General features: G+C 37.0%; 2 protein-coding genes across 2 annotated transcripts; one reads left to right on the top strand and one right to left on the bottom strand.

Moving 5' to 3' along the window:
- Window positions 1-341: 341 nt before the first annotated feature.
- LOC120427183 (adenylosuccinate synthetase) lies at window positions 342-16994 on the top strand (the record flags this gene model as incomplete). Its single annotated transcript, XM_052711423.1, has 7 exons — window positions 342-483; window positions 7227-7506; window positions 7568-7642; window positions 7706-7836; window positions 7943-8097; window positions 8159-8343; window positions 15389-16994. Coding segments are annotated over 7 exons (1212 nt in total), but the record flags the coding sequence as incomplete, so codon positions are not given.
- LOC120427185 (homeobox protein engrailed-like ceh-16) lies at window positions 16514-23576 on the bottom strand. The gene is made up of 2 exons (XM_039592049.2): window positions 22734-23576; window positions 16514-17473 (listed from the first exon to the last, which is right to left on the bottom strand). Exons 1-2 carry the CDS (start codon window positions 23143-23145, stop codon window positions 17151-17153), a joined length of 735 nt encoding a protein of 244 aa, XP_039447983.1. The 5' UTR covers window positions 23146-23576; the 3' UTR covers window positions 16514-17150.
- Between the last annotated feature and the right edge of the window lie 1556 nt (window positions 23577-25132).

A 25132-nucleotide genomic window follows, 5' to 3' on the forward strand; every position in this document is an offset into this window, starting at 1 on the left:
TACGGTCCATTCACTATTGATTTGTAACGGTGCCAAAAGTATAATTAGCTATCTTAAGAAACATTTGGTAAGGTAGTAGTTTTTTTCAGTATTCCGATTATGTTTTTTTAATAAAATTAAATAAACGTTTAAGAAACTTCATACTTTGCTTATAAAACAATGTTAAAAAAAACCTCCAGGCATGAAAAATATTGCAGCGTTTGCACAAATCCCTCTTTCACCATACATGTCACAGCTGCTGGTCGGAGCAATAATAAACATTGGCACAGTTTCCCCCTCTCAAACCATATGTTCCGATCGATGCCGGTTCGGTTCGTGTGTTGTTGTTTCTGTAACACTAATGGGTTGTTTCCTCTTGCTTGATTTTCCACTTTTTCCAGGGAGGCAACAACGCCGGCCACACCGTCGTCGTCAACGGCGTCGACTTTGATTTCCACCTGCTGCCCAGCGGTATCATCAACGAGCGCTGCAAATCAATTATTGGTGAGTTTTGGTTTTTTGCTTTCCAGTTTTTTGTATTGATTTAATAGTTTTCCCTTTTTTCCGGCTTTTGTTATCCATTAGCAATGCCTCCAAGGTCATGGGGCAAACGCTGGATTTACCTTAAAACCCCAAAAATATCGACCAAATTTCCCTAAACTCAACGGTATTTTGTCACCCATAGACAAGTTTCTTTATAGATGGGTAGATAAAAGGGTTTCCCAGCTTGCCACACAGTTTGATGATTTGTGGTAACTTTGAAGGTTACAAACTTTGTTTTATTGCAAAAGTTGTGGTCGCGTGACCAAAAGCAATAAACTAAAGTAATTCAATAACGCGACAATTTGTTGAATTGAGTTCAAAACTTGAACCGTTTCAGAACTATAGATTAACCGCCAGCAGAAATTTGCTGATGAGACGGCTGCTGAAAGTCGGTAGTACCAAAATAGAAACACATCCGAATGATCGCCGACGCCGCGGACGGACTCTCTTGTTGATTGATGATAATTTACTGCCCACCGCCCCCACCAACAGCGTGATGATGGCTAGCAGCAGAGCAACAGCTGTTGTAAGGGTAGGGGGTAGGGTTACCAAATTTCAAAGGGTTCAAATTTCAAACAATCAAAAGCACTTTTTTTTGTTTGTCTTATTGTTTTTGTTTTAATGATTTTAACACACGAAACAAGAGACTGGATCTTACAATTCAATAATATTTTGTCCTTTGAAATTTTACAAAAATGTTGCCACTTTATCAACTCAGGTCCGAGTTCGGCTCCACAGCCCTGGTTTTAAATAATAAAAAAATACTGCTCTAGGTTATTGAAGATTTCAAAAGCACACAAAATTACCATAAAATAACATGCCCCACGTTTTTTTTTAAATTTTAGTAACGGGAAATAGGTACCTCAATTTAGACTGAAAAAGTTGCATCATACAGGAAATGAGGTAAATTTAAAAAGTTTTAGTGGTAAAATTAAACTTTTGTTTACATAAAATATGCACTCATTCCTAGATGAAATATTATCTAGATTTTTTTTTCAACTGTGTACGTCTCAAGTTCTTCAGATTTTGTGAACGGAACCCACACTTTAAGAATTATCTTGGGGAAAGAAAGAAGACGTGGACATACCGTACCAAACGCTTCGAATTATTGATGGGTCACAATAGAGGGATGGCGTTGTCCTTTTTAGATCTCGTTTTTCCACTTTTCCTCCAATAAAACCGACTACTTTATCGACACCTTTTCCACTTTTGCACTTAAAAAAAAAACCAGGTGGCAGCACGATGTAACGCCATCTCTCTATTATATGTTGTCGAAAAATGTCAAGGTCGGGAATCGAGCTTTGGACGTTCCGCTTATGATGCGAAAGCGACCATTATGCCATAGGCCGATTCTAAAATATGTTTTTGCCGATTTTTAAATTTTATTTTTCGCAAAAAATCTATTTCCTAAAATAACTATTTAATTGTAATTTTGTAATTTGTTGCTTTATTGGATACGATAACTTGTAGTGTGTACTTTTCGTCAAGTCAAGGAAGGAACTGTAGGATTTTACAATAGAGCCAACATAAAGATAGACAAATTTTCCAAACAAAGTTAGAATTGTTTAGAATTGTTGAAATTTTAGCTGACTTTATAGCTGTCGGCCACTATTGCTAGTACCAACCACTAGTGTCTTCTTTTAACTACAAGAACTTCGCCGCCCTGGGCTCCTAAGTGTTTGAGTACAGCACGGAGCGACGGCGCCGGAAAGCCATATTTACACTTAGAATTTTTATAGCGCCCGCGTATGATGACATAAACTTTGAAAAATATTTGCAACGGCCTTATCAGCAATTCCATTTGAAAGGAGCCTAAATCGAAAAAAAAAAAGTTCTCCGATCGGGCTCAACCATGTTCTGGGGGTTCTTTGGCTGAAATAATTAGACCCGTATTTTTGTTATTAGGGTGACCTACATCGTGCTAGGGTGGTTCCAAAAACGACCATTTTTGTCATTTTTTGCCAAAACCATTTCAACCGATTTTAGCTGTCTAGGACGCAAATAAAAGGTGATTAAATTACCTTTAAAAGAAAAATAGCTTAAAGACCGAAAAATCCAGGCAAACATTTCAAAAGGTCGAATAAAATTTTGAAATGCCGTTTTGCCTATGCCTGAAAATATTTTCATCGGATTCTTTGTACAATTTTACGTAGCATACTCAAAATGGGTGGCCTATGCCTGAAAATATTTTCATCGGATTCTTTGTACAATTTTACGTAGCATACTCAAAATGGGTGGTGTTCATTAACAGGATCCCGAGATATAATTTTTTGAAAATAAAAACTGGGAATTTTGGCGCGCCGCACGCAAAAACGTGAAAATGTCGAAATCGAGGAAAAATCAACTTTGAATCTTTGAAATTTAAGTGATGACCTATACATGTTTTGGTACCAAAATTTAATTAATTAAAAGACGCAACTTTTGGTATCCAAACTAGAGCTGGGACTTCGGATCGGATATTTTCGGACTCCGGATATCCGGATATCCAAATCCGGATAATTATCCGGATACTATCCGGAGCTCCGAAAAAACGGATATTATCCGAAATTTACGGATATCCGGATATTTTTCCATGTAATGCAACAAGAAAGAAGCATAATTTTCCCCAATTTTTGGTACAAGTGATGGTGTTTGGAGCAGAATAGTTCAGAAAGGAGAGGGGACAGGGAGGCCACCCTGAACAATTAAAATTTATGAGATTTGAAACAAATGGATTATTTTACTTCTGATAGCTTCATAAATCACGTTAAATGCTACATTAGTTAACTTCAATGATTCTGATAATTATTTGTAAAAAAAGTGTCTTATTTCAACATAAAGCAATTCCATTTGAAAAGAGTAAAAAAAACAAGTTCCCCAATCGGGCTAAAAATTATTCCGGGAGTTCCTTGGCCAAAATAATTAGACCTATATTATTTTGGTTTGGCCATTAGAGTGACTTGCAAAATTTCGTAAATTCCGCCAAAAACATATTTTTCAAAAAAAATATTAACTCGACTTCTTTCGATATCTTTTGACGGTGGGGCGGTACGATCCCTTAAATTTTTAATTTTTCTGGATATTTACTAAGACACGTTTTAATGAATTGTAGTTCAAAACCGTGAGGATGATAGAACATTTGGTGTTAAATGGACTTTTGTGTAACATTGGACGCCCGATTTGATGGTGTGCTCAAAATTCAGAAAAAAAAACTTATTTTTCATCATAAAAGTTAAAAAAATAGTTTTGAAAACGCTCCCGTTTCTCGTAACTGAACTGTCAAAAATCGAAAGACATATCGTTTCATTGGAAATTTAATGTACTTCTCGAATCTTCAATAACCCATTTAGAAAAAAATCATTTTCAAATTAGGGGAAGCTATCAACAAAAATAACCAAAAGTTAAATCATACTCTATAATAAGTGCAAGTCATTGGTAGGGACACTACTGATCTAGGAATAATGGCATTTTGATAAAATGACCTTAAAAACGAAGTCTTATTTTGGGCTTTCCAAATGTTATAAGAAAACAAAGGATTTGAAAAAAAAACACAATTCAATCTTGTGTCCCGTGGCGTTTACGTCGTTTTGGCGGTTATAAAATCACATCAATGAGGAATGGCTATAAAATCACTCGAAAAATGAATTTCTTTATTGTACCACGTAGACCCACCTCAACGTATACCTATCGACTCAGAATCAAATTCTGAACAAATGTCTGTGCGTGTGTATGTGTGTAAGTCCGTGCACCGAAAAATATGCACACGATTATCTCCGGATTGGCTGAACCGATTTGGACCGTTATGATCTCATTCAATCCGTCTTGGGGACGGAACTTTGGAAGATTGTAAAAAGGGTGGTTTTTGTAAGAAAACCCACCATGCTATACATTTTTAGAAAGGTATTAAAAAGACCTTTCCAACACGTTGAAGATCTGACAACCCTAGCAAAAGTTATAACCACTTAAGTGTTATTTATACACTTTTAAGATGCCGGATCTCACATATATTGATCCCTGGGCCTTGTAAAGTCAAGGGGCATGATTTGATCCTAGTGCATTAGTTAAAATTTGGGTATACATTCTTTTTTATAAGCACTATGGACACCACTTCATGCTACGAGAACTCGCTTTGCCGCAGCCCCAGGGCTTAAGCGTTGACCGATAAGCTGTCTTCGTGAACTAGGTAGTTCTCCGATAGTGAAAATATCACAATTGCACAAGACACCGCTGCTCCTGTGACTTTTTCACTATCACAATGTGGGATTTAGGTTGGGACTTCAGGATAGTACAATTGATTTGTTGCTTAGCATTAGCATTTAAAATAAACATGCATCCTTTCCAAATCTATTTGATGTTAAAGTTAGTTGCAATTGTTAAGTTAGAGTAATGCTGTCAATAAACTTTGATTGATGTAGAATACTAGGCATTCTTTTATGTCAAATTGTCCATAGAGTCTCGATCAATCAATAATGTAATGATATCGGACAAAATTCGTTGATCTGTTGAACTAACGGTTTTCGGATTATGGTTGTATTGACCATTGTTGCGAATCGAGGAACTACGGATCTTTTGACGTAAATGGTCATTTCTTTTTAAATTCGCGATTTCTATCCTATTTGTATATCAGTTCACAAATTTTTATTGTTTTTTGATAGAAGTAGTACTCTGCCCATAATTGAAAATTCGGCTATTATGCCAAATCAAGTATTCCGAGAAAAACGCGTTTTAGTGTTTGTCACAAAATCTCCGTCAAGGCAATTTCCCATAAGAGTGGCATATTAGCCGTTTGGTTTATCGCATCGGCAGCCAAGTCTAAACACTATTTCAGTGAAATTCAAGTTCCAGAAGATGCGTTGGAACATCCTCTACCACCTAGTGCTAATATCTCGTTTTTGCCAAAAGTGGATATTAGCCGTTTTTTCAATGGTGGGCAGTACTGCAACAGTTAAAGGAACGTTTAGTTTTGAACATTAAGTTTAGAAGATTTTAGTTTAAAATTAAGATTTTCAATCCAAAGTAGTTAGCAAATGAATATTTGGACTTAAATGAATAATTGAATAAGTTGGACTTATGAATAACACACAACTGTGCATTTATTCCAGAGTCAGATCCATACAGCGTCAGTGTTTATTTGGTCGAAGTGTACTAATTCATTGGCAGATCTGATTCTAGTTGTAATGTACGACAAGACTACTGACGGACGTGACAGGACGAGGGCCCAGTTTAGAGGTTTCAACATCAACGATGTGCGGCTGGACCACCCTCCCAAAAAAAAAAAAAAAAAAAAAAAGATGCCGGATCTCACATATATTGATGAAAACATTTTCTGGATCTACTATGCGCCCTATCGTTGGATGGGTAATCAAGAGATCTTTCCAAAGGTCAAAAAGATTAAAAATCTGACAACCCTATCAAAAGTTATAAGTACTTTAGTAGTCTTAATATACTTTTTTTGAGGCTGGATCTGAGATATTTAAATAAAGATATTTAAATAAGCGTTATTTATACACTTTCTTGAGGCTGCGTAGTGTATTCACTTTATGAATGTGAGGAAGGCACCAACCATCTAAAGGTGGTTTAAGTAACGTTTTATTTAAAAAAAAATCATATCTTGAATCCTGTAAATAAACACCTCTCATTTTTTAGTATGTTACGTAAAATTGTCCAAGGAATCCGATAAAAAGACAAAGGCTCTTTGATCCAGACACCGTCAAAACGGCATTTTAAAGTTTCATCCGACTTTTTCAAATAGTGGGCTAGATTTTTCGGTTTTCAAACTATTTTATCACCATTCATTTGCGTCCAAGACAACTAAAAGTGGTTGAAATGGCGTGGAGTAATGATTTTTTGAAAAATGTAGTTTTGTCTAAAAATGACGAAAAGGGCTATTTTCGGAACCATCCTAGCACGGGGAAGGTTACCCTAACGGCCAAACAAAAAACTACGAGTCTAAATATTTTATTTATTTAAAAAAAAAAAACTTCAAAATTTCAATGTAATTAGACGTGCAATCAGCTAAATACATTTTTCTGTGTTGATAATATTTTTAGCATGTTTGAACCTGCTTAAAAATGTCTTAATTTTTTTTTCAAGCTGGTAACCCTAACCCCACTGACCAATATGCACACTATTATTAACTACCATCCAAAGGGGTGGGGGCGTGAGTAGTCCGACTAAAGTGAAGTTCAACAGCTGCCCCGCAGGGATGATGGGGCGCACACTATTGATTAGCAGAGAAGGACTAACCCGAATCCCCCCGACTAATTGCCGCACAATAATAAACACTATCGCCGCGATGCCTTACTGTTTGGGTGGCAGTGAATTCTCAATCTATTTTAATTGTGTGGCATAACATTAGCGCGCACGACATGGTGATGGACATGATGCCGGCGGGTGGACGACGGCTTGACTTTAATCGCTCGGGACTTGTTGCCGATTTGGTTGATTTTTTTTTTTCATTTTGACAGATGTTGAAATTGGTAAATGGCTTAACTTGAACAAAATTGCGATAAATTTGGTCATCAGATCTATTGAGAATTTTTGTTTTCACCAAATTTTAATCACTTTGTCGTCGTGCCAACCAAGCTTCGTTGCCATGGATTATTTGATTAAACATCAGTGATATTCAATTAAATTTTCTACACTCGTCGACGTGCTTCCCAAACTACGATGCTATGAAATGGATTTGATGTTAATATTTTCCCAACTTTTTTTATTATTTTCAGGCAACGGCGTTGTAATTCATCTCCCAGGCCTGTTCGAGGAGCTGGCCAAGAACGAAGCCAAGGGTCTCACAAACTGGGAATCGCGGCTCATCATCTCGAACCGGGCCCATCTGGTGTTCGATCTGCACCAGCAGGTCGATGGACTGCAGGAGGCGGAAAAGGGCGGCAAATCGCTCGGAACCACCAAGAAGGGCATCGGTCCGTGCTACTCCAGTAAGGCGACCCGCAATGGAATCCGGGTTTCTGATCTGCTCGGGGATTTCAAGGTCTTCGGCGAGAAGTGAGTCAACGCAGGTTGAGGCTACGAGCGATTGGATTACGACTTTTTGCCTCCTTTCCAGATTCGAATCGCTGGTCAACATGTACAAGCGGTTGTTCCCCAACTTTGAGGTGGATATCGCGGCGGAACTGGCCAGGTAGGTGTCCCGCCTGACTTTCGCTAACCCCCTGCATACGAGATCTCGACCGGTTCCTTTCAGATATCGCGACTACGCCGACCGGTTACGACCGTTGGTGCAGGATACGGTCTCGTTCCTGCACGGTTCCCTCCGCGAGGGCAAGGCCGTCCTGGTCGAAGGCGCCAACGCCGCCATGCTGGATATTGACTTCGGTACAAGTTCAAGTTCACGAACCCCGTGTGAACCGCCGGGCTCGGTGGTCAACCTACGATTGAGTGTCGTTAATCGTTCTACTCCTTCCTCTTCCAAATCTCGCAGGAACCTACCCGTACGTGACCAGCAGCAACTGCAGCATCGGTGGAGTGCTGACCGGACTGGGGCTGCCCCCGCAAACCATCGGCGAGGTCATCGGTGTGGTGAAGGCGTACACGACCCGGGTCGGCGATGGACCATTCCCGACGGAGTTGCACGATGTGAGTTGCGCATCTTCTCATTGCAACATTTCTCAAAATAATCAATCTATCAACATTTTAGGAAGTTGGATCGCTGCTGCAGACCCGTGGTGGAGAGATTGGTGTTACGACCAAGCGAGTACGTCGCTGTGGCTGGCTGGATCTGGCCCTGCTGCGGTACACGGCCATGGTTAATGGATACACGGCGCTGTGCGTGACCAAGCTGGACATTCTGGATACGCTGAAGGAGATTAAGGTCGCAGTGAGGTAAATTTGAGAGTGTTGATGGAACGACTTGGAATATCGGGCGATTTTGGACGAGAAGAATGCAAACTAGGGGAATTATACCCTTTCTCAGCCTATTTCTATTATCGGCCTATCAGCACTTTGATCATGAATTACAGCTTTCATAAAGTGTGTTTGACTGTTCCAAAGTAATAAATAGCTCAAATAAAAGTGAGCAAGCAACTCTTCATTGTTGATACATCTAGAAATGTTGATTTAATAGCGGAAAACGGCAAAAGGGATGAGAATTGGTCTAACGGCTTTGAGTGATTAAAATGGGTATATTTCCCCTAGCTGGTCATTGTCCACATCGAAATCTCAAAAATAACACGTTGAGATCTGCATGACATCCCCTACTCACCACAAATTATAAAAATACCTCGAAGCGGTACGGTATGTCCACGCATCCTTTCTCCGCTGTTGATTCTGTGGAACGTTGGTCCATTCACAGAATTTTTCTCATGCGGCTAAGGGAACACCATGCGTGTTCGATTAAATTGGATTAGATTGAAACAATGATTTATAACTTTGATTTGAATTTTTGGACATTTTTAAAATTTTCAGGATAATTCTTTTTAAAGAGATACATAAATTTCATGACTGTTAATTTTTTTTCAACATCGAAAATCGGAGCAATTTTGAGTATTTGGGATATCGGCATGTTTTCACGAAAACATTTCCAGAGTTTTTTTTTGTTTTTGAAAAGGTCCTATAAACATGTGAAAGACAATAGCTTATAGGACCTTTCAAAAACAACTCTAGATTTGTTAATTCAAATTATCACAGGTTTTCACTAGCTTTTGAAAGCCTTCGGATCTTTTATTGGTTAAATATGTTTTGTAAGGAGTTTGAAAAGAACAGTTATTGAGAATCAACTTTGAACTGAGGAAAACTCGGAAAACTATCCAATTTATCCCTTTAAAATCAAACTGACAGTTGAATAAAAATGTCCTATTAGCTTTGGCCAAATCGAAAAAGCAATTCAATTTTAAACAAAGTTGTAAAAATTCCGTACAAATCCGTATTATGCCGTAAAAATCTGTACGGTAAGGAAATAACCGTACAGTTGGTAGCTTTAATCTGAAGCAACATTTTGAAAGGGCAGATAAACATTTTGACAGCTGGAACTATTTTGCAAATTCCGATACAACAGGAAACTATTCAACAAAACTCACAGTGTTGAATGGTAGCTGGGTTGGCCAGCAAATGTTTTATACTTCAAGTTTTGTGAAAAAGCTATTTTTTGTATCGGAGTTTGCGAAATAGTTCAAACTGCAAAATGCTTATCCGCCCTTTTCTCTTGTTGCTTCAGATAAGTGATGATGTCCTGAGTCCACTCGCCTAGAAATAAAACCAATTACAAACAAATCAGAATATTAACACCGCTGAACAACTGGATTTTTTGTTGATATTCCACTTTTCAAGAGGACAGGGGAAACAATTCTCCACGGTGTCTGCAAGCAACATAAACATGGGGTAACATTGATGGGATAAGTTTCCTTTGGAAAATTAAAAAAAGGACAAAATAAGAGCGGAATGGTATGAAACCGTACTGAGCACAGCAGTTGCCACGATCCATCTTCGATTTGCGTGAAATTTTATTCTAAGGGGTGTTTTTGGTGCCTGATCACGAATCCGAGGTTCGATTCGATATCTCGTGATAGAGGGGCGGTACGACCCCTTACATTTTTGAACCTGTGAGAGAAAATGCGGGTTTTTCAACAACTTGCAACTTGAAATGATTTTGAATTGGAAATTTGGTATCAAAGGGACTTTTATGTAAAATTGGACACCCGATTTGCAGGCCAAGGGTGAATGATACTGATGATACCTCTTCAGTTGACGCTCAGGCGAGGAACATCCTGGAAGGAGCGTCACTAACTACGTCCGTAGTCCTGTTAGATCATGGGTGCTCAAAGTTTTTGGAGGCCGGGCCAAATTAGAAGCACAAATGAGCTTGCGGGCCAAATTAAATAAAAGGTTGATTAAAACATTAAAATATGTACGTTATTTTAAATTGAAATACTTAAAAAATACATCTATCAGCGGAAGTTTTATGAAATTTATGTTATTTGTTGAATTTTTAATAAGGCCGTTGCAAATATAATTTTCTAGGTTAAGGTACTTGTACAAATGTTAAAGTTTTGTTATATATATTAAAAAAATGTGACATGTAATCTTTACAATTTATGTATGAGCGTAATCTTATCATTAAATTAAGTGTTATTAATTAAAAGTCGTTGCGATAATAATTTTCCAACAATTATGCCGATGCAAATATTAAAAAGACTTTTTGTCCTCGACACTGGCAATAGTCGAGAAGAGGCAAAAAAAAGAAGCCAAGCCAGAATTCAACAATTGAATGAAAAAAAAAATATGTTAGAAATTGTTTTAAATATACCCATACAGTTGAATTACAATCATTATTTTCAAAACATGTAAGATTCGACGAAAAAAATTTTGTAGCGAAAAAACACTGTTCATTGAAAATTCACTAAAAACGAAACTTGGATTTTTTAAATATCAAAATTCAAAAAAATGATTTTTCCCATACAAATTTGTATGGAAAATTTAATCGCTTTGCGCAAAGTGAGGACTAAACCAATCGTTTCCAAACTTTGGGGAGTTGTTTAGGACCCCAAAAGGAACTAAAATAATGCTGTGCTGGAAAATCGATTTTGATATTACACCCTAATGGGTAGTCTAAATATGAATAAATAATTAATTTTTATAAGCAAAAAATATAAAAAAATTGGCATAATTTTTTTTAAAATAAACCAACATTTTGAAAAAGTATAAAATTAATTCACAAGTGGTCAACGGGCCATTTTACATAATCATTCAAAATGGGTCCGCGGGCCACAAAAAATCACCTCGCGGGCCACGTTTGGCCCGCGGGCCATACTTTGGTCACCCCTGTGTTAGATCATTCTTGATCAGGACAGTATAGCTCTGGTTCCTTGCAAGTGTCCTATTTTAATGGGGTAGGCGTGGCTGAATGGTTACGCTGTTCGCTTTGTAAGCGGAAGGTTCTGGGTTCGATTCCCATCTACCCCTATCGAGAAATTATGGAAAGAAGGATTAATTCTGAACACTTAAATATGAACGAAAAATTCATTAGCTCGCGGCGGGGTTCGATCCCCCGTCCTTTGGGTCAGCAGACAAAAATGCTAACCACCAGACCATCGAGGCTTAGTTGTCTAGAAGGATTAAGAATGCTATAAGAATCCAAGAAACTTGATTGGAATCTGTGTGAACCTAAGAACAGGAAAATGCAATATTGAATGCAAGTTGAATTCAAGGAGACACTGGTTGCATAATTGTTAGGCGAATATTGAACTTTCAACACGACCAGAATTCACCACAAAAAAGCTTGGTGAACCGAATTGGAAAGCTTCCAAAAATGAATCCAAGAACATACGAAGAATTAAGGACTATAAATAGATTTGACCGGCCGCATCACTTACCACGGTGAATCCTGGCTTCACACCCATCTTACTAACACCCTCAAACCTCACGTGATACTTTGTCGAAGACGCAGCTGATTTAGCGGTCTTCATCACTCAAGTATCGGACTAAAATTCCTATCCACTTCCCCCGTGTCTTACCACTGGTCGTGGCCGGCGCTGTGATTGGCTAGCATGATAGGGACATTTGAAAGTTGCGAAGTGGTGATGATTGGTTCCTACTCTTCATCTGTGGTCCACGGAGCAATTCTTGGAGGTCCTGGTCAATAACAGAGTAGCAACTACGGGTAGACACCAATGCTTTGCTTTTTTTTTGGTTCCTTGCAAGTGTCCTATTTTCTTACCTCCACGTTGGCTTGGTTTTCATGATGACCTAGCTGGTGGCCTGTGGAAACGGATCGTAAACCTTTGATCAGCGAGGGTCAGAGTCGGGCAGCTAGAAGAATGGGGCGCGTCAATGTGGGAAAGGGAAGTAATTTGTGATTGTAGACGGTATTGTTTTGATTCGCAGTATGTTGAGTCAACTGCTGTGGATGTACCTGAAACATCGCACAATGGGGTTTCTCTTCTCTTCATCCTCAGCTACCACCTATCTCCTATTTTTATTTTGCTCTACTGATTCTCACTTCTTCACTGATTCTTCTGTTTAATAACCATCATTTGATTTTGATTTTACTAACTTTTGATTCTCTTATCTCTCAATGCTTTTCCACTCTTTTTTTTTGTTTTTTTTTTACCAATTGATACTGCTGTAACAATCTTTGTTTTTTTCCCTTAAAAATATACTTTTCCTTAATGTTAGTATGTGTAATATCAAGTCTATTTATCATTTGCCTATTCTTTTTTGATTTTATTGCGAATTTATTTATTTGAATAATTCTTTATCTGTCCTATAAATTATCATTACTATAATCTAAGCTTGTTTTTTATCTCTATTTATTAACTATTGTCTAATTTTACATCTACTACATCCAGCTTCTCATTTTTATTCATTAAAATACGCTCATCCTTCTCTTACTATTGATTCTTGATTTTAATAAAATATATTCTCTTTTACTGTCTATTGTTTTCAATCTTCACCCTTTTTTCAAACAAGTGAGGTTTGAGCCCTTACTCAATTTATGGAATGGTTAAAGGATTAACACAAATATTACTATTGTACTTTTGGTAAACTTTTATAACATGCTTAGGACCAAAAATTGTAACAAAACACCGTGACAAAAGAAATCTAATCTAATCTAATCTAATCTAACCCTAGCGCAGCCAGTCTTTCGAGGGCATCCTGGAGAATGCCTTAGGTTGATTGACGCCTAGCATCTTCTTGTCATTATCAACATTTGCAGTGCGCCATTGCATTAACATGCATTGAAACATCACAAACGTCGAAACGGCCAGGCCAACTGCGTAAAGTTTACCGCAAAGATGATTCGTTGAACTGGATTGAATTTGAACACGAATATTCAAACAGCAATACAGTTCTGAATCTACAGGGGAGGAAGAAACGTGGGGATCCCCCGCTCACGTTCCTGTTTTATAGGCAATAAATCGTTGGAAGCCACCATGCTAAGAAGTTTTGGTGCTCCGGGACCCTCGGGGATGGGACATTGTATTTCCACAAATGCCCTGGACACTATTTGCCGTGGTTATAGCGCCACAACTCGCTCATCCGCGACAAAAGAAATAGCAACATTTAAACACGACTCAACACTAGGAAAGATTTCAGGAGAAAACAATACACAGTAAAATAACAACTAATTTTTGAATTCAAACTAAAAATAAAACAGTTTTTGCTTTAATGATAGGCACACTATAGATGGTTAGGCGCTTATACTTACATCAAACCCTACGTAATGTACCACCCCCGGCCGAGTTAAAATGCGTAACCGGAAAAGAAGGTGTGCATGCCTGGCACGAACACTCAAAGCGTGTTCTAGCGTGTTGCTCGTACTGACTCAGAGCAAGGGTAAGATGTAGGTGTAAGGGCAGTGCGTGTTTGTCGGGAACCTGGTGCATAAGATCGGTCAAGGCCCGTTCTTACACTGAAAATTGCGAATTATTGCGAATTAAAAAAAGAACTGCTCATGTTTGAAAGAATGTTAAAACTCACAACATTTTTAAGTCAGTCTAGAAAAGTTTCTTTTAAAGAAAGGAAAAAAAAAACTTAGAAGTATCTTTTTTAGAGAACTGACCTTTTGTCCTTCGACCTATTGTCGCGGGTATTTTTTTATTTGGACCAAAATTTATCGTACCGCTCATCCGTTACGAGGTATAAAAAAATGACCTTTCGTGTGAGTTGGTAGATTTCGTGTGAGTTGGTAGAGAATGACCTTATCTCGTTTACAAACATTGGATTTTTTACACCCTCATTCCCTTCCAAAACACTGGTCTGAAGTAATGAGTACATAGATAAAATTAACAAAACCTAAACTAATTTCTACACCAGATGTCGTTTTTTTGCAATATTGTAATCAATATCAATATCTTAATTTTCCCGTTATTCTCGAAATAAGGCTAGTACGCTGATCGGAAGGAAAGGGGTCAAGAAATGGCTTTACGAACAGCAGAACAAAGGAGAGGGAGTGATTTCTTGGGGCTTTTCTTCACCCTCTCTGGCTTGCTTTAGCTGCCGCTGCTGCCCATTTGATTTTTTTCTTGACCGGTTTCTTCCGAAGTGCGTATACCGCTATAACAGTAACAGTGGTTCAGATTACAATCCAAATTTACAACTACAATACAAAGTTAAACTTTTCAGCACTTGTGTCGAAAAGTAATACCTTTCGCTATTGTTTTGAAGTGCTACACTTATCTTAAGAAAGGCAAAAACTGAAAAATAATATTAAAAGGATGTTTTCCGGAATTCGTCTAGTAATTCGATCATGATATTTACATTTTCTGACATTAGTGGTGGTGTGGTTTTGCCGTGGGAAAATCGATAGCTACACCATCACCTCTGTCAAACAAGGTAAACATTTTTATCGGATTTCTGACTAATTGCCAAAAATGTTGTATTCAACTCGTTGTAAAACTTGATGTTTGCAGCACTCTTTCTATTTATCTAACTCGATAAACCTCATTGAATGAATGTACGAATCGAGTTAAAATAAAGTTTTTGCAATTCCGTCGATAAACTACTTACTTTTCCTGTCATTCTTAAATGTCGAAATGGCCTTTTTCAATACCAAAAATATCAGTAATACTTTTCGATACAAGGGCTTAAAAAATATACTTTTCAGTACTTAGATGAGTGCTAAAATGTTGAAGTTTTCAGCACTTGTATCGTAAAGTAATACTTTTCAATATTGTTTTGATTTGAATAAAGAATCGACTTGGTAAACTTAACAAATCACAAACGAGTCCACAATATCAATTGGCGGCCAGGCCTACTTTGTAAAGTTAACCGTGAAGATGATTGGACTGAGTTTAAGCAAGATTGATCTCATAATCCATTTGCAGTGGTGCTTGAGAGTACCTACATCTCTTTGCAGCAATATTTGTGAGGCCTGTTTTTTAAATTCTTTTTATTTTTTTTTTTTTCATTTCTACTACTTGCTTACATATAGTTACAACCTGAACGGCGAACGGATGAACTACTTCCCCGGTTCGATCACCGCGCTCGGCCAAGTCGAGGTCAACTACATCACCGTGCCCGGCTGGCTCACCTCGACCGAGGGGGTGCGCGAGTTCAGCGAACTGCCACCCCAGGCCCAGGACTACATCCGGCTGATCGAGAACGATCTGGGCGTGCCCGTCAAGTGGATCGGCGTCGGCAAGGGCCGGGAATCGATCATCAACGTGAAGGATTAAGTGCAGTGTTTTTTTTATGTTTTATTTTCTTCGATTGGGTTTGTCTGTTTTGCTTCTCTTTTTCTTTTTCTTTCCAAAGGGATTTTAAAACTCTGTTTTTGAAGGTAGAGATATGTTTGTGTTTAAGATTAGTTCTTAATCGTGTATGAAAACTATAACCCAACACCAAATTACCGTCACAAGTGTTGTCGTTGTCAAAATGTCAATGTCCAGGTTTTGAAACACCATAAAGAGAGAAAAAAAAACCTTACAAATTATACGCTGTTTTAGCTCGTGTTCCTTGGCGAGGGATTAGTGTAGCGCTAACATTAGTTAACTACCGCCGTGTTTATAGATTTAGAGCAAATGGCGCAAGTTCGCACAAACAATATATAAACTACTATTACAATTACTAGAGGAGCCTAAAAGGAGTGTGAGACAAAGTCTCGGATGCCATTGTTTAGAGGGTTGTTTTCCAGAGTGGTTATCACAATTTCCCATTAAAAAAAAATCATTATTGCAAAAAATATTTTTCGATACTTCAAATAGAAAAATAAAAACTCCAATATCTGACGGCGGCATTCCAGCAATCAATTTCACTTGAAGCGATTGGTGGTGAACCCTACGCATAGATTCTGAAAATCAAAAATTCCAAAGAATTGTCTTTGCAACGACCTTGACGGAGTAGGTCTGGCCGCACTGAATCAACTCTCCGGTCAATTTGACACGGTAGGCCTGGCCGGCATTTCGTTTTGTTAGAATTTTAGAATTTGTAATGAAGTTCGTTTTCAATTAAATTTATGCGATGCACAGTAAAAAATCGATTATGATTCATGAACGATTGTTCACGTTTTCGCAAACTGATTTTTATTCGTGTAGGATTGTTGATTTTTACAAGTCGAAAAAGGGTTCAGAAACAAAATTCTGTGAAAACATCCTCTAAAAAAAACTATCTAAACGATGGTTCTCGAGAACATGTCAACAAAGTTGGTATCGAAACGGTGTTGCAACCAGTGTTGGAAGACCGCACAGGTCCAAACTAAACTACCCCAAATAATCTACTATAAATTCTCCGCTGAGAGAGCATGTTAACAGTACACTTATGCAGAAATAACACCGTCAAACCCTCCTTTCCCCCCAATTGTTAGCTAGGCTGTATAAGAAAATTAGAGTTTTGTTGAAGAGGATAAAAGAACAGCTACTTAAACATTGAGAAAAAAAGAGAAGCTACGCTACTTAATAAATGGGTCATGTCATTTAAGTTTTTAAAAACCCACAAAAACACACACTTTTGAAAAGGTATCCAGTTTTGGGCACTAAGTTTAGACGCTGTAAGACAAGTTGTAATATACTTAATTAGGTTAACTATTTTAAAGAAGGCAATCGTTTTATTTCATTCTTCTGTGGCAGCATATCACATCCTTAAATTCCTCTTAAATTTAAAATATTTCTAATCTAGCTCTTTGTACAAGAAAAATCTCACTTTAAAAAAAATATCTCTCTATTTACATAACCTCAAAATCAAACCCGCAACAAGTATCATTTCATCGGAGGTAGAAACGGTTCCCGCTTGCTCGGACTTCCGGCCCCAAAAAACGCAAAATGTCCTCCAACTGCTGGTGGTCCGCCACCTTCGGCGGCTTCCCGCTTTTCGCGGCGATCGCGCGCCCTCCGGTTCTGGAACCAGATTTTGACCCGGGTGTTGGTGAGGTCCAGGCTGCACGCCAGCTGGTTTGCCTCTTCGGAGCTCAGGTAGGTTGACACTTTGTACGCGTCCTCGAGGGCGCTCAGCTGGGACGGGGTGAAGGGAACACGGGGTAGACGACCGGGAGTGCGTTTGACGGGGCCGGCTTTTTGGGGACCTGTGAAATGGAGGGACGGAGAGAAATGGAGGTCAGTTTTTTTTTCTTAATTGTAAATTTAGTTATTACATTGGTACTTTAAAAAGTGATAAAATACATCGTTTTGGAGTTATTTGATTTTGGTTTTGCTAAATATTCAATCTAAGAAATATTTTTGAAAGTTCTAACGTAGTTTGAGTCGAAAACTATTTCACTAAAACTTTTTTTTTATTTATTGAATACAATAAAAAAAGTTATTAGCGTTTGGGTTCAAATGTTTCTCATAGTACTTCTGACACAAAATTATTTAGGATATTATGAAACTTTCCCTTACAAAATCTTTTAGAAACAAAGTTTTAAAAAGAACAGGATAATCTTTTGATTGTGTTGTCTTGAAGCCAAACTTCCTGTGTGATATCACTGTCTAAATAACTTATTTTGCGTTTTTTTAGATAAAAAAAATATAAATATTGAAATAAAAAGCCATAGTTTCAACATTTGCATGGAAAAAGTGTTGTTAAATGCATTTTACACTAGTTCAGTTGTTTTGCAACCATTATTTAAAAAAAAAAAATTAGCGAAAAAAAACTTTTCGCGATAGCGAACCTCGAAAATTTTCAAAAATTCAATAGATTTCTAAATCAACCCAACCCGATTGCATCTAACTCCATTAAAATTTTGAAGTTTTGGAATTTTTTTGCCCCCTGATTTTTCTGGCCGGGGGAGAGAAAAACTTTAAATAAAATTTGTACCAGCCTTAGCCTTAGCTGACTATCAGCTCTTTTTTGTATAATTATAACTAAAAAATATTTAAAAATGTGAACCTGATGAAAATTTACCAGAAACTGAGGGAAGGGAATTTCAGGCACCAGGTCTAGACTGTAAACGTTTCTCATGGTTTCTTGAATATAGTTCATGAATTCATGAAAAATATTCATGATGTTGGGATTTTACACAAATTTCTTATAAATCTTCTCTGTAGAACTGGTTAAATTAGGTCCTAAAATAAATAAACTTCTGATTCTATTTTACCCGACACTACAGCTTTTTTCTATGCGCATGACCATTGTACTACAGCATAGGGTTGAAAATATTATTTAAATTTATTTTTTACTACAAATGACATTGGCGGCTGAGCAATAGGGTGACAATAAAAAAATCGACACCAGGGATATCCTCTTACTCGATTCCTTAGGCAATAATAAGTATCTGTGCCAATTTTGAGTCCAAATCGGTTTAGGTTTAGTGGTCGCTTTTTATTGTTGCAGTTTATATGGGGAAAATCGTTAAAAATGTATGCAGAAAAACATAGTTTCTGTATTTTTCTGCCAGGTGGCGCGGGTCTCGCCCAAAATTGTCCAAGTGTGAGATTCTTGTAGGAAATTCAATTCCCTAAAACTTTGCCGGCGGGTGCAAAACGATCCGAGTTGTCTCAATTATCTACGTTTTGCTTAGACTTTTCTTTGGAATTTTCTATTCGATTTGGTGTCTTCGGCAAAGTTGTAGGTTACGTTTAGGACTACTCGGAAATGTGGGTACACGGAAAAAATAGCCTGTTTCTTATAAACGTTTTATCACAAAATATGTGCCAGTGCTAACTTTTGAGCCAAAGCGTATGACGGACGTTTTGTTTCGAAAGTATCAAAGTATCGAAAATTCCGAAAATTTCGAAAATTTTCCGAAAAAAAATATTTTTAATATTTTTTTTAAAGTGGTGTTCCCTCGTCTATCTCTTAAAAATTTAATATTAGAAAAGCTGTAAAAAACTTCTACAATTATCTTTATATGACATTTGTTGATCCGACTTTTAATTGCTGAAAATCGTGTGAAATCACTCAAAAAAAAAGATTGTTTAAATCACGACTTACAAAAATAATAACAAATATTATCTCGAAACGGTGCACTTTACAAAAAATTCAAAAAAGTACTGTTGATTTTAAATTCAAGTTTACATCCAAAAATGATTTTTTGAAGCTTCTTCCGATGAATTTTCATACTTTCCAAAAATCACTATTTTTTCAAGAAAATTGAAGAAAAACTAAACGGAAAAAGTTTAGTTTTCCAAATCGTTTTTTTGTGGTAAAAAGTTTATAAAAAATCGTTTCTCCCTGGAGATGGAGCCACACGTTGCCGTCGTTTCAGGGCTTTTATCCAAGATGGTTCCGATGTTGATATATATCACACATTTATTTTATATTTATATACTTGTGTTGATAGAAATCACAGCTTTTATAATATGTAAAATTGCAAGATATTGAAATTTTTTATTTGAATCTCAATATTCTTGTTCGTAAAATCTGTTAGGAACAGGTTTAAATCTGTTTGATAATGGGGAGGAATAGTTAGTTGTTTTTGTAACTTTTTTTAGGTTGTTTTATAATTCCAGACTCCAGTTATGTGTAAGCCAGTTTAGTAATGCTATCAAAATCACTGATTTCAATTGAAGTGGTACACTACCAATTTTGAGTTGTCAAAAAATCCATAGTGTCTCGATCAATCAATAATGAAATGATATCGGACAAAATTCGTTAATGTGTTGAACTAACGGTTTTCGGATTATGGTTGTATCAACCATTGTTGCGAATCGCGGATCTACTGGAGGTTTGACGATCAAATGGAGCCTAACATTTCAAAGGGACACATGGGATTTGTAAACAGGAGTGTGTCTCCTTCACTCAAATGACAGTTTACATAAGGTATGATAGGGATACGCTCCTGTTTGCAAAGCTTGTGTGTCCTAATAAAATGGGAGGCACGAAATAGTCGTCTTAACGACGAGTGTTCAACTTGTAAAATATGAACAGTTAATTTATGGTTATTGGTTTTGAGGCGACAGGTTTAAAAACTAGGTATAAGAATGTTTGGCTTTGTAATTAAAATTTCGGGGATTTGAGATTCAAGTTACTTTCGGACAGTTGAGGTTGTTGATTCAAGTTAGTTAGCTTTCCTGAAATGAATAATTGGGCATAAATGATTAGTTAAATTGGTCAAAGTGTACTATTTCATTGGCAGATCTGCTTCTAGTTGTAATGTACGACAAGACTACTGACGGACGCGACAGAACGGGGGCCAGAATAAAGGCCTCAAGATTTATGTTCCCTTGACAAGTTAATTTTCATCTTTTGTTTTCCAGTAAATGTATTTGATTTCCTTTAGATTTGAAGTACAATATAGGTTCCCTTTGTATAAATCTCAAATTAGTTTTTGATTGAATCAAAATTTCATATTTCCTTTATTCAGTTTTAAACTTAGATTAACGTAACTGCTCAAGTCATCCAAGTTCTTACTACTCACACCTACACTAATTTTCTTTCACCTTCCCCCTCCTGATCCCCTATATCTTCCGGTGGTGTTCATTTTGTATGCAATACTAGTTCGGCCACTACCCTTTTTTCCACAAGAAACCGGACTTGGACTGACTTGAGGCCGCGTCCCCCACCTTGCTCCGTAAAACGAAAACGAAACGATAAAAAGTTTATAAAAAATCGTTACTAAATAAACTGTAAGAGGCCTTCCTCACATTTGTATAGTTTTTTTTTTGGTAAAACAAAAACTTCCGACCTACAAATCTTCTCTAAACACAACTTCATATACCGTAAACCGGGGTGACTTTGATAGGATTTCAATTTGTTTTTAGAATATTTTCCAACAAGTAAAGTTTTTCTCAAGATTATTATTTTTAAAACATGTACTGGGGTAGACTACACAAAGTCCATGCACTATTTCGGAAAAAAGTTTTTTCAATAATGTTTAGAAAAATAGTTACGTTAAAAATTCTTAGTTTTAATTCCGGGGTGACTTTGATAGTCATAGTTTTTCTTGTTAAAATCATATTTAAGTTGTTCAAACTTTATTTGTACGCTAAATGTACCATCACTAAAGTAGCTGATATAGTTTTTAAGAAAAAAAAATCAATGTTTATATTTAGTTAACTAAGTGCGTAAGCTTTTTAGCAAAATACATATAAATTTTAGGTAAAATTGTTAAAAAGTCGGTATTTTGCCTGAAATTTGTTAAAACTAGTTTTGCTTATAAAATTATCGATTTATATTGCATTGTATACTGAATTCAAAGCACGAATCACAAGTTTTCACATTTTACATGAAATTTGTTCAACTGAAATTGCCTATAAATTTGGAGATTTTTTTTAATTGTGTTTCAAAAACACATATTATTTATTATTTACAAACTTTTTTAACCTTCTCCTTGTGGAAAATTGTCCAAAGAATCCGAAAATGCATTCCGTTTTCCGATTAAAAATCATGTTCATTGAGAAAATCATGACACTTTGAGAAGTTTAAAATAATGACTTTCATCAACATTTTCTTAACTATAGTTAACTAACTTTTTAAACTTGTCAACATTTTATGAAAAGTTCTTCTTGAGGTACTTTGAACACTTCTCTACCACTTCTCTACGGTCAGTATATTTCTAAACCATTCCTTGCGTATTTTAATTGTACTCTTTATTTTTCGGAAAAATCGCAAACCTATCAAAGTCACCCCGTTTTACGGTACTCATTTCTATCGACAGGGTTGTGACATCTTCTATCTTTTAGACTCGTTGGAAAGGTATTTTGATCCGGACATCATTCTCATCAAAATGTCTGATATACGGCTTCAAAATAGTGAATTATTACCACTTAAGTGGTTATAACATAGGGTTGTCGGATCTTCAATCTTTAGGACGCGTTGGAAAGGTCTTTTCAATACCTTTCTAAAATGTGTCTTCTTACAAAATAGAATGTTCAGGGTTTTAGTTTCCAATCAAAGTAGGGTTCTTCTTGGGTGGCCATATTTTGGGTGGATCACTTTTTGTTGTTGATAATGTTCGGTTAAAAAAGTTAATTATACTCTAAAACGGACCATTGTGACCTACAAAATCGCCAAATCTGCACTGATTTAGCTGGATTTTGCTCTAATTTCGGCAATCGGTCTATTTTTACGTACAAAATTGAACACTTAATGTTCAGATTGATCCGATGAACTTTTTGCAAAACCAATCAGGCAAATGGACAACCCGCAAATTCGCATGGAGACTTGTACGAAGAAACCAATAATGCAAAATATCTTATTATTGGACTTTAGGAAACGATGGACAAAGCTTCATCCAAACCCAAAAATACAAAAATTAACAAATTTTTTTTGCGAAATTCTAAGGCACTGCCCTTTTTTCAAATAAACAAATATTTTGTCCAGTTTATAATTATTTTTCTAGTTTTACATAAAACATAAAATCATTGCCTGCTGTTACTAAACACTCTTGAAAAAAAACTACTCACGTGGCAACTTTGGCGGCCGATAGCGCGTATAGTACAACCAATCGAAGCTCGGCATGCAGTTCTGCAGGTAGCTCGACGTCGTCGTTGCACTCGCCGTAGTATTCCTATCCACTTCCGGTGTTCTTCCTAGCGCCGCCACCGATATCCTCGGCGTCCTTCGATCTTCCACCACAATTTCCTCGTCCTCTTCCGAAGAACCTCCCCTCGTTTCACTATCGTCACTGTGGCTGGGCGATTCACTGTGGTAGTACGACGTCGAACTCCTCACCCCAAAGGACTCATCCTCACTGCTCAACTTCCGGCGCTTCCGGTACCGTTCGCCGGCCCTCGTCAGGATGTGCTCGATACTGAAGTCACTGCTCGAGGTTGTCGTCGGCGAAGCCATCGTTTCCACTTGTGACGAACTTTTCATTTCAAACTCACTAGAACTTGAGGAGCGAACGGATCCTCACAGGACGAGTACCCGGCACGGACTAATCAGGACACGCATCTCGGTACCACTTTTTATCCCGGCCACTCTTCGTCATCTTTGAACATCCTTCTCCTCACCACGAGGACGAGGTTTTTTGGGTTTGTGGTGATGGTGAAGCACACCCATCAGTTGCATATCCCTTTTCCAGGGGGAAAACTTTGGCCGTGTCCTTTTTCAGCGCCCATCTCGTCGAGGATCCTTTTTGGGCTGGCTTTACAATGTGCCGAAGGACACACGCACAAACATTTACGCATTTCATACTCATTACCTGGGTTCGTAACTGGCGCTAGTCAGGAAGGATTTCATTGTTCAATTTAAATTAGAATTATTCGACCATTTGCAATTACATGCAACTGATCGAATATACTTATTTTTTCAAATTAAATTACCAAACGTTTTTGAAAAAAAACCCTCTCTTTTTCAGTACTTCAAGGTTTTTTTTCGAGCAAAAGTTTTCTGTGTTGTTTGACATCCACATTTTGATTTAAAAACAAAAGTTTTGGGATTGACATTTCTGCAACTTTGTATGACTCATTTTCTCCCTTCAGACCCAGTGTCACCCCTGTTGACGGTATTTAAAAAAGCGCAACAGATAATATGAACCAACTTCAAATATCTTTTTCAAAGTAAGCAAGCATGTTGACAAAGATTTTGGATGAAAAACATGCGTGAATTGGTGAAAAACTATTTACGTCTACAGATGAACCGGTAACGTCAATTCAACGACGTGAATTCAGGAGTTATGAGAACACACCCTAAGAGTCTATTTAACCAAAATACATACATAATATTATTTGGCCCTATTGGAAAGTAAGTCGTGATTTCAAAAATCTGAACATATTTTCACACAAGTTTCACTTTTTAGCATTGAAAATCTGATCCATAATTTCCCAGATATCATCGATAGAAAATTGAGGCTAAAACTGAAGAAAAAATCTCATTTTTCCAATTCCGTTGTGAAACTAATAACATTTCCTGTAGTTCTCGCCTGACGAAAACGCCGAATCAAATAGTACAGTCGTCCCACAAATTCGGAACACTTTTGTGCTAATTTGTCAATATAATGCTAATGCATCTTTTCTGTCGATCATTCTATTTTTAGAACCTTTATTTGGACATTCTCTTTCTCTTTCACTAGTAAAAGTGGTACTTTTGGAAACAAAAACTGAATTTCAAGACAATTTTATCCAGAGCAGCAAAACACTGCCTCCAAATTGCCTGTTCCATTATTGTGGGATGTTATTGTGCTAAGCTTGAGTTTCATTGGTTACAGTGAGTGAAGTCATTATTTTGTTAAAAATGTGTACTCCCGGAGAAGATCAAAGTTTGTTTACATCCGTAAGAAAAAAGTGTTCCGAATTTGTAGATTTGAAGGGTCAATGTTTTTCTTCAAAAACTTGATATAAAAGTTAAAATTTGCAGTTGTTCGATACATCATTCGAAAGATCGCAAGAAAAGCTTTCAAATGAAGGTAAAAGCGAGTCATTAAGTTCAATTATCGATTTTCTATGATTTTTGGAACATTGGCCGATCTGTAAACTGTTCCGAATATGAGGGATGACTGTACCTAATACTTTTCAACACAAGTGCACCAATCGGAATCAAACGTTATTTAGAACTTCCGAACCCTTCACGCAGAAAAATGTTTTGTAGAATCAGGCTGTATGAGGTTTGAATCAACAAAATTTTTGTTGAATATAATCAACAACAAAAAATGCGTTGAAACAAACCTTAATTTTCTCAATTCCACAAAAGTCTCTTGTTGTTTTGAAAAAGCTGCTTTGACGTTTAGCGTTGATTCAACTAGATTCTTGATTTTCAAATCAACAAAACGTTTTGTTGATTCAAATATTCCTTATTTTTCTGCGTGTTGTCAAATGGACAAAAGCCCAGCGCGTATTTAGTTGGTAGTAACAGTATTCCTGAT

The sequence above is a fragment of the Culex pipiens genome, unplaced genomic scaffold, assembly GCF_016801865.2.
Source record: "Culex pipiens pallens isolate TS unplaced genomic scaffold, TS_CPP_V2 Cpp_Un0013, whole genome shotgun sequence".
In the NCBI taxonomy this organism is placed as follows: domain Eukaryota; kingdom Metazoa; phylum Arthropoda; class Insecta; order Diptera; family Culicidae; genus Culex; species Culex pipiens.

What these genes read in the sequence shown, in the direction of transcription:
- LOC120427185 (XM_039592049.2), bottom strand. Translation starts at nt 23,145, where the DNA reads ATGAAAAGTTCGTCACAAGTGGAAACGATGGCTTCGCCGACGACAACC. An exon ending in TCGGCCGCCAAAGTTGCCAC is followed by an intron (nt 17,474 to 22,733) that starts GTGAGTAGTTTT and finishes TCCATTTCACAG; the next exon opens with GTCCCCAAAAAGCCGGCCCC.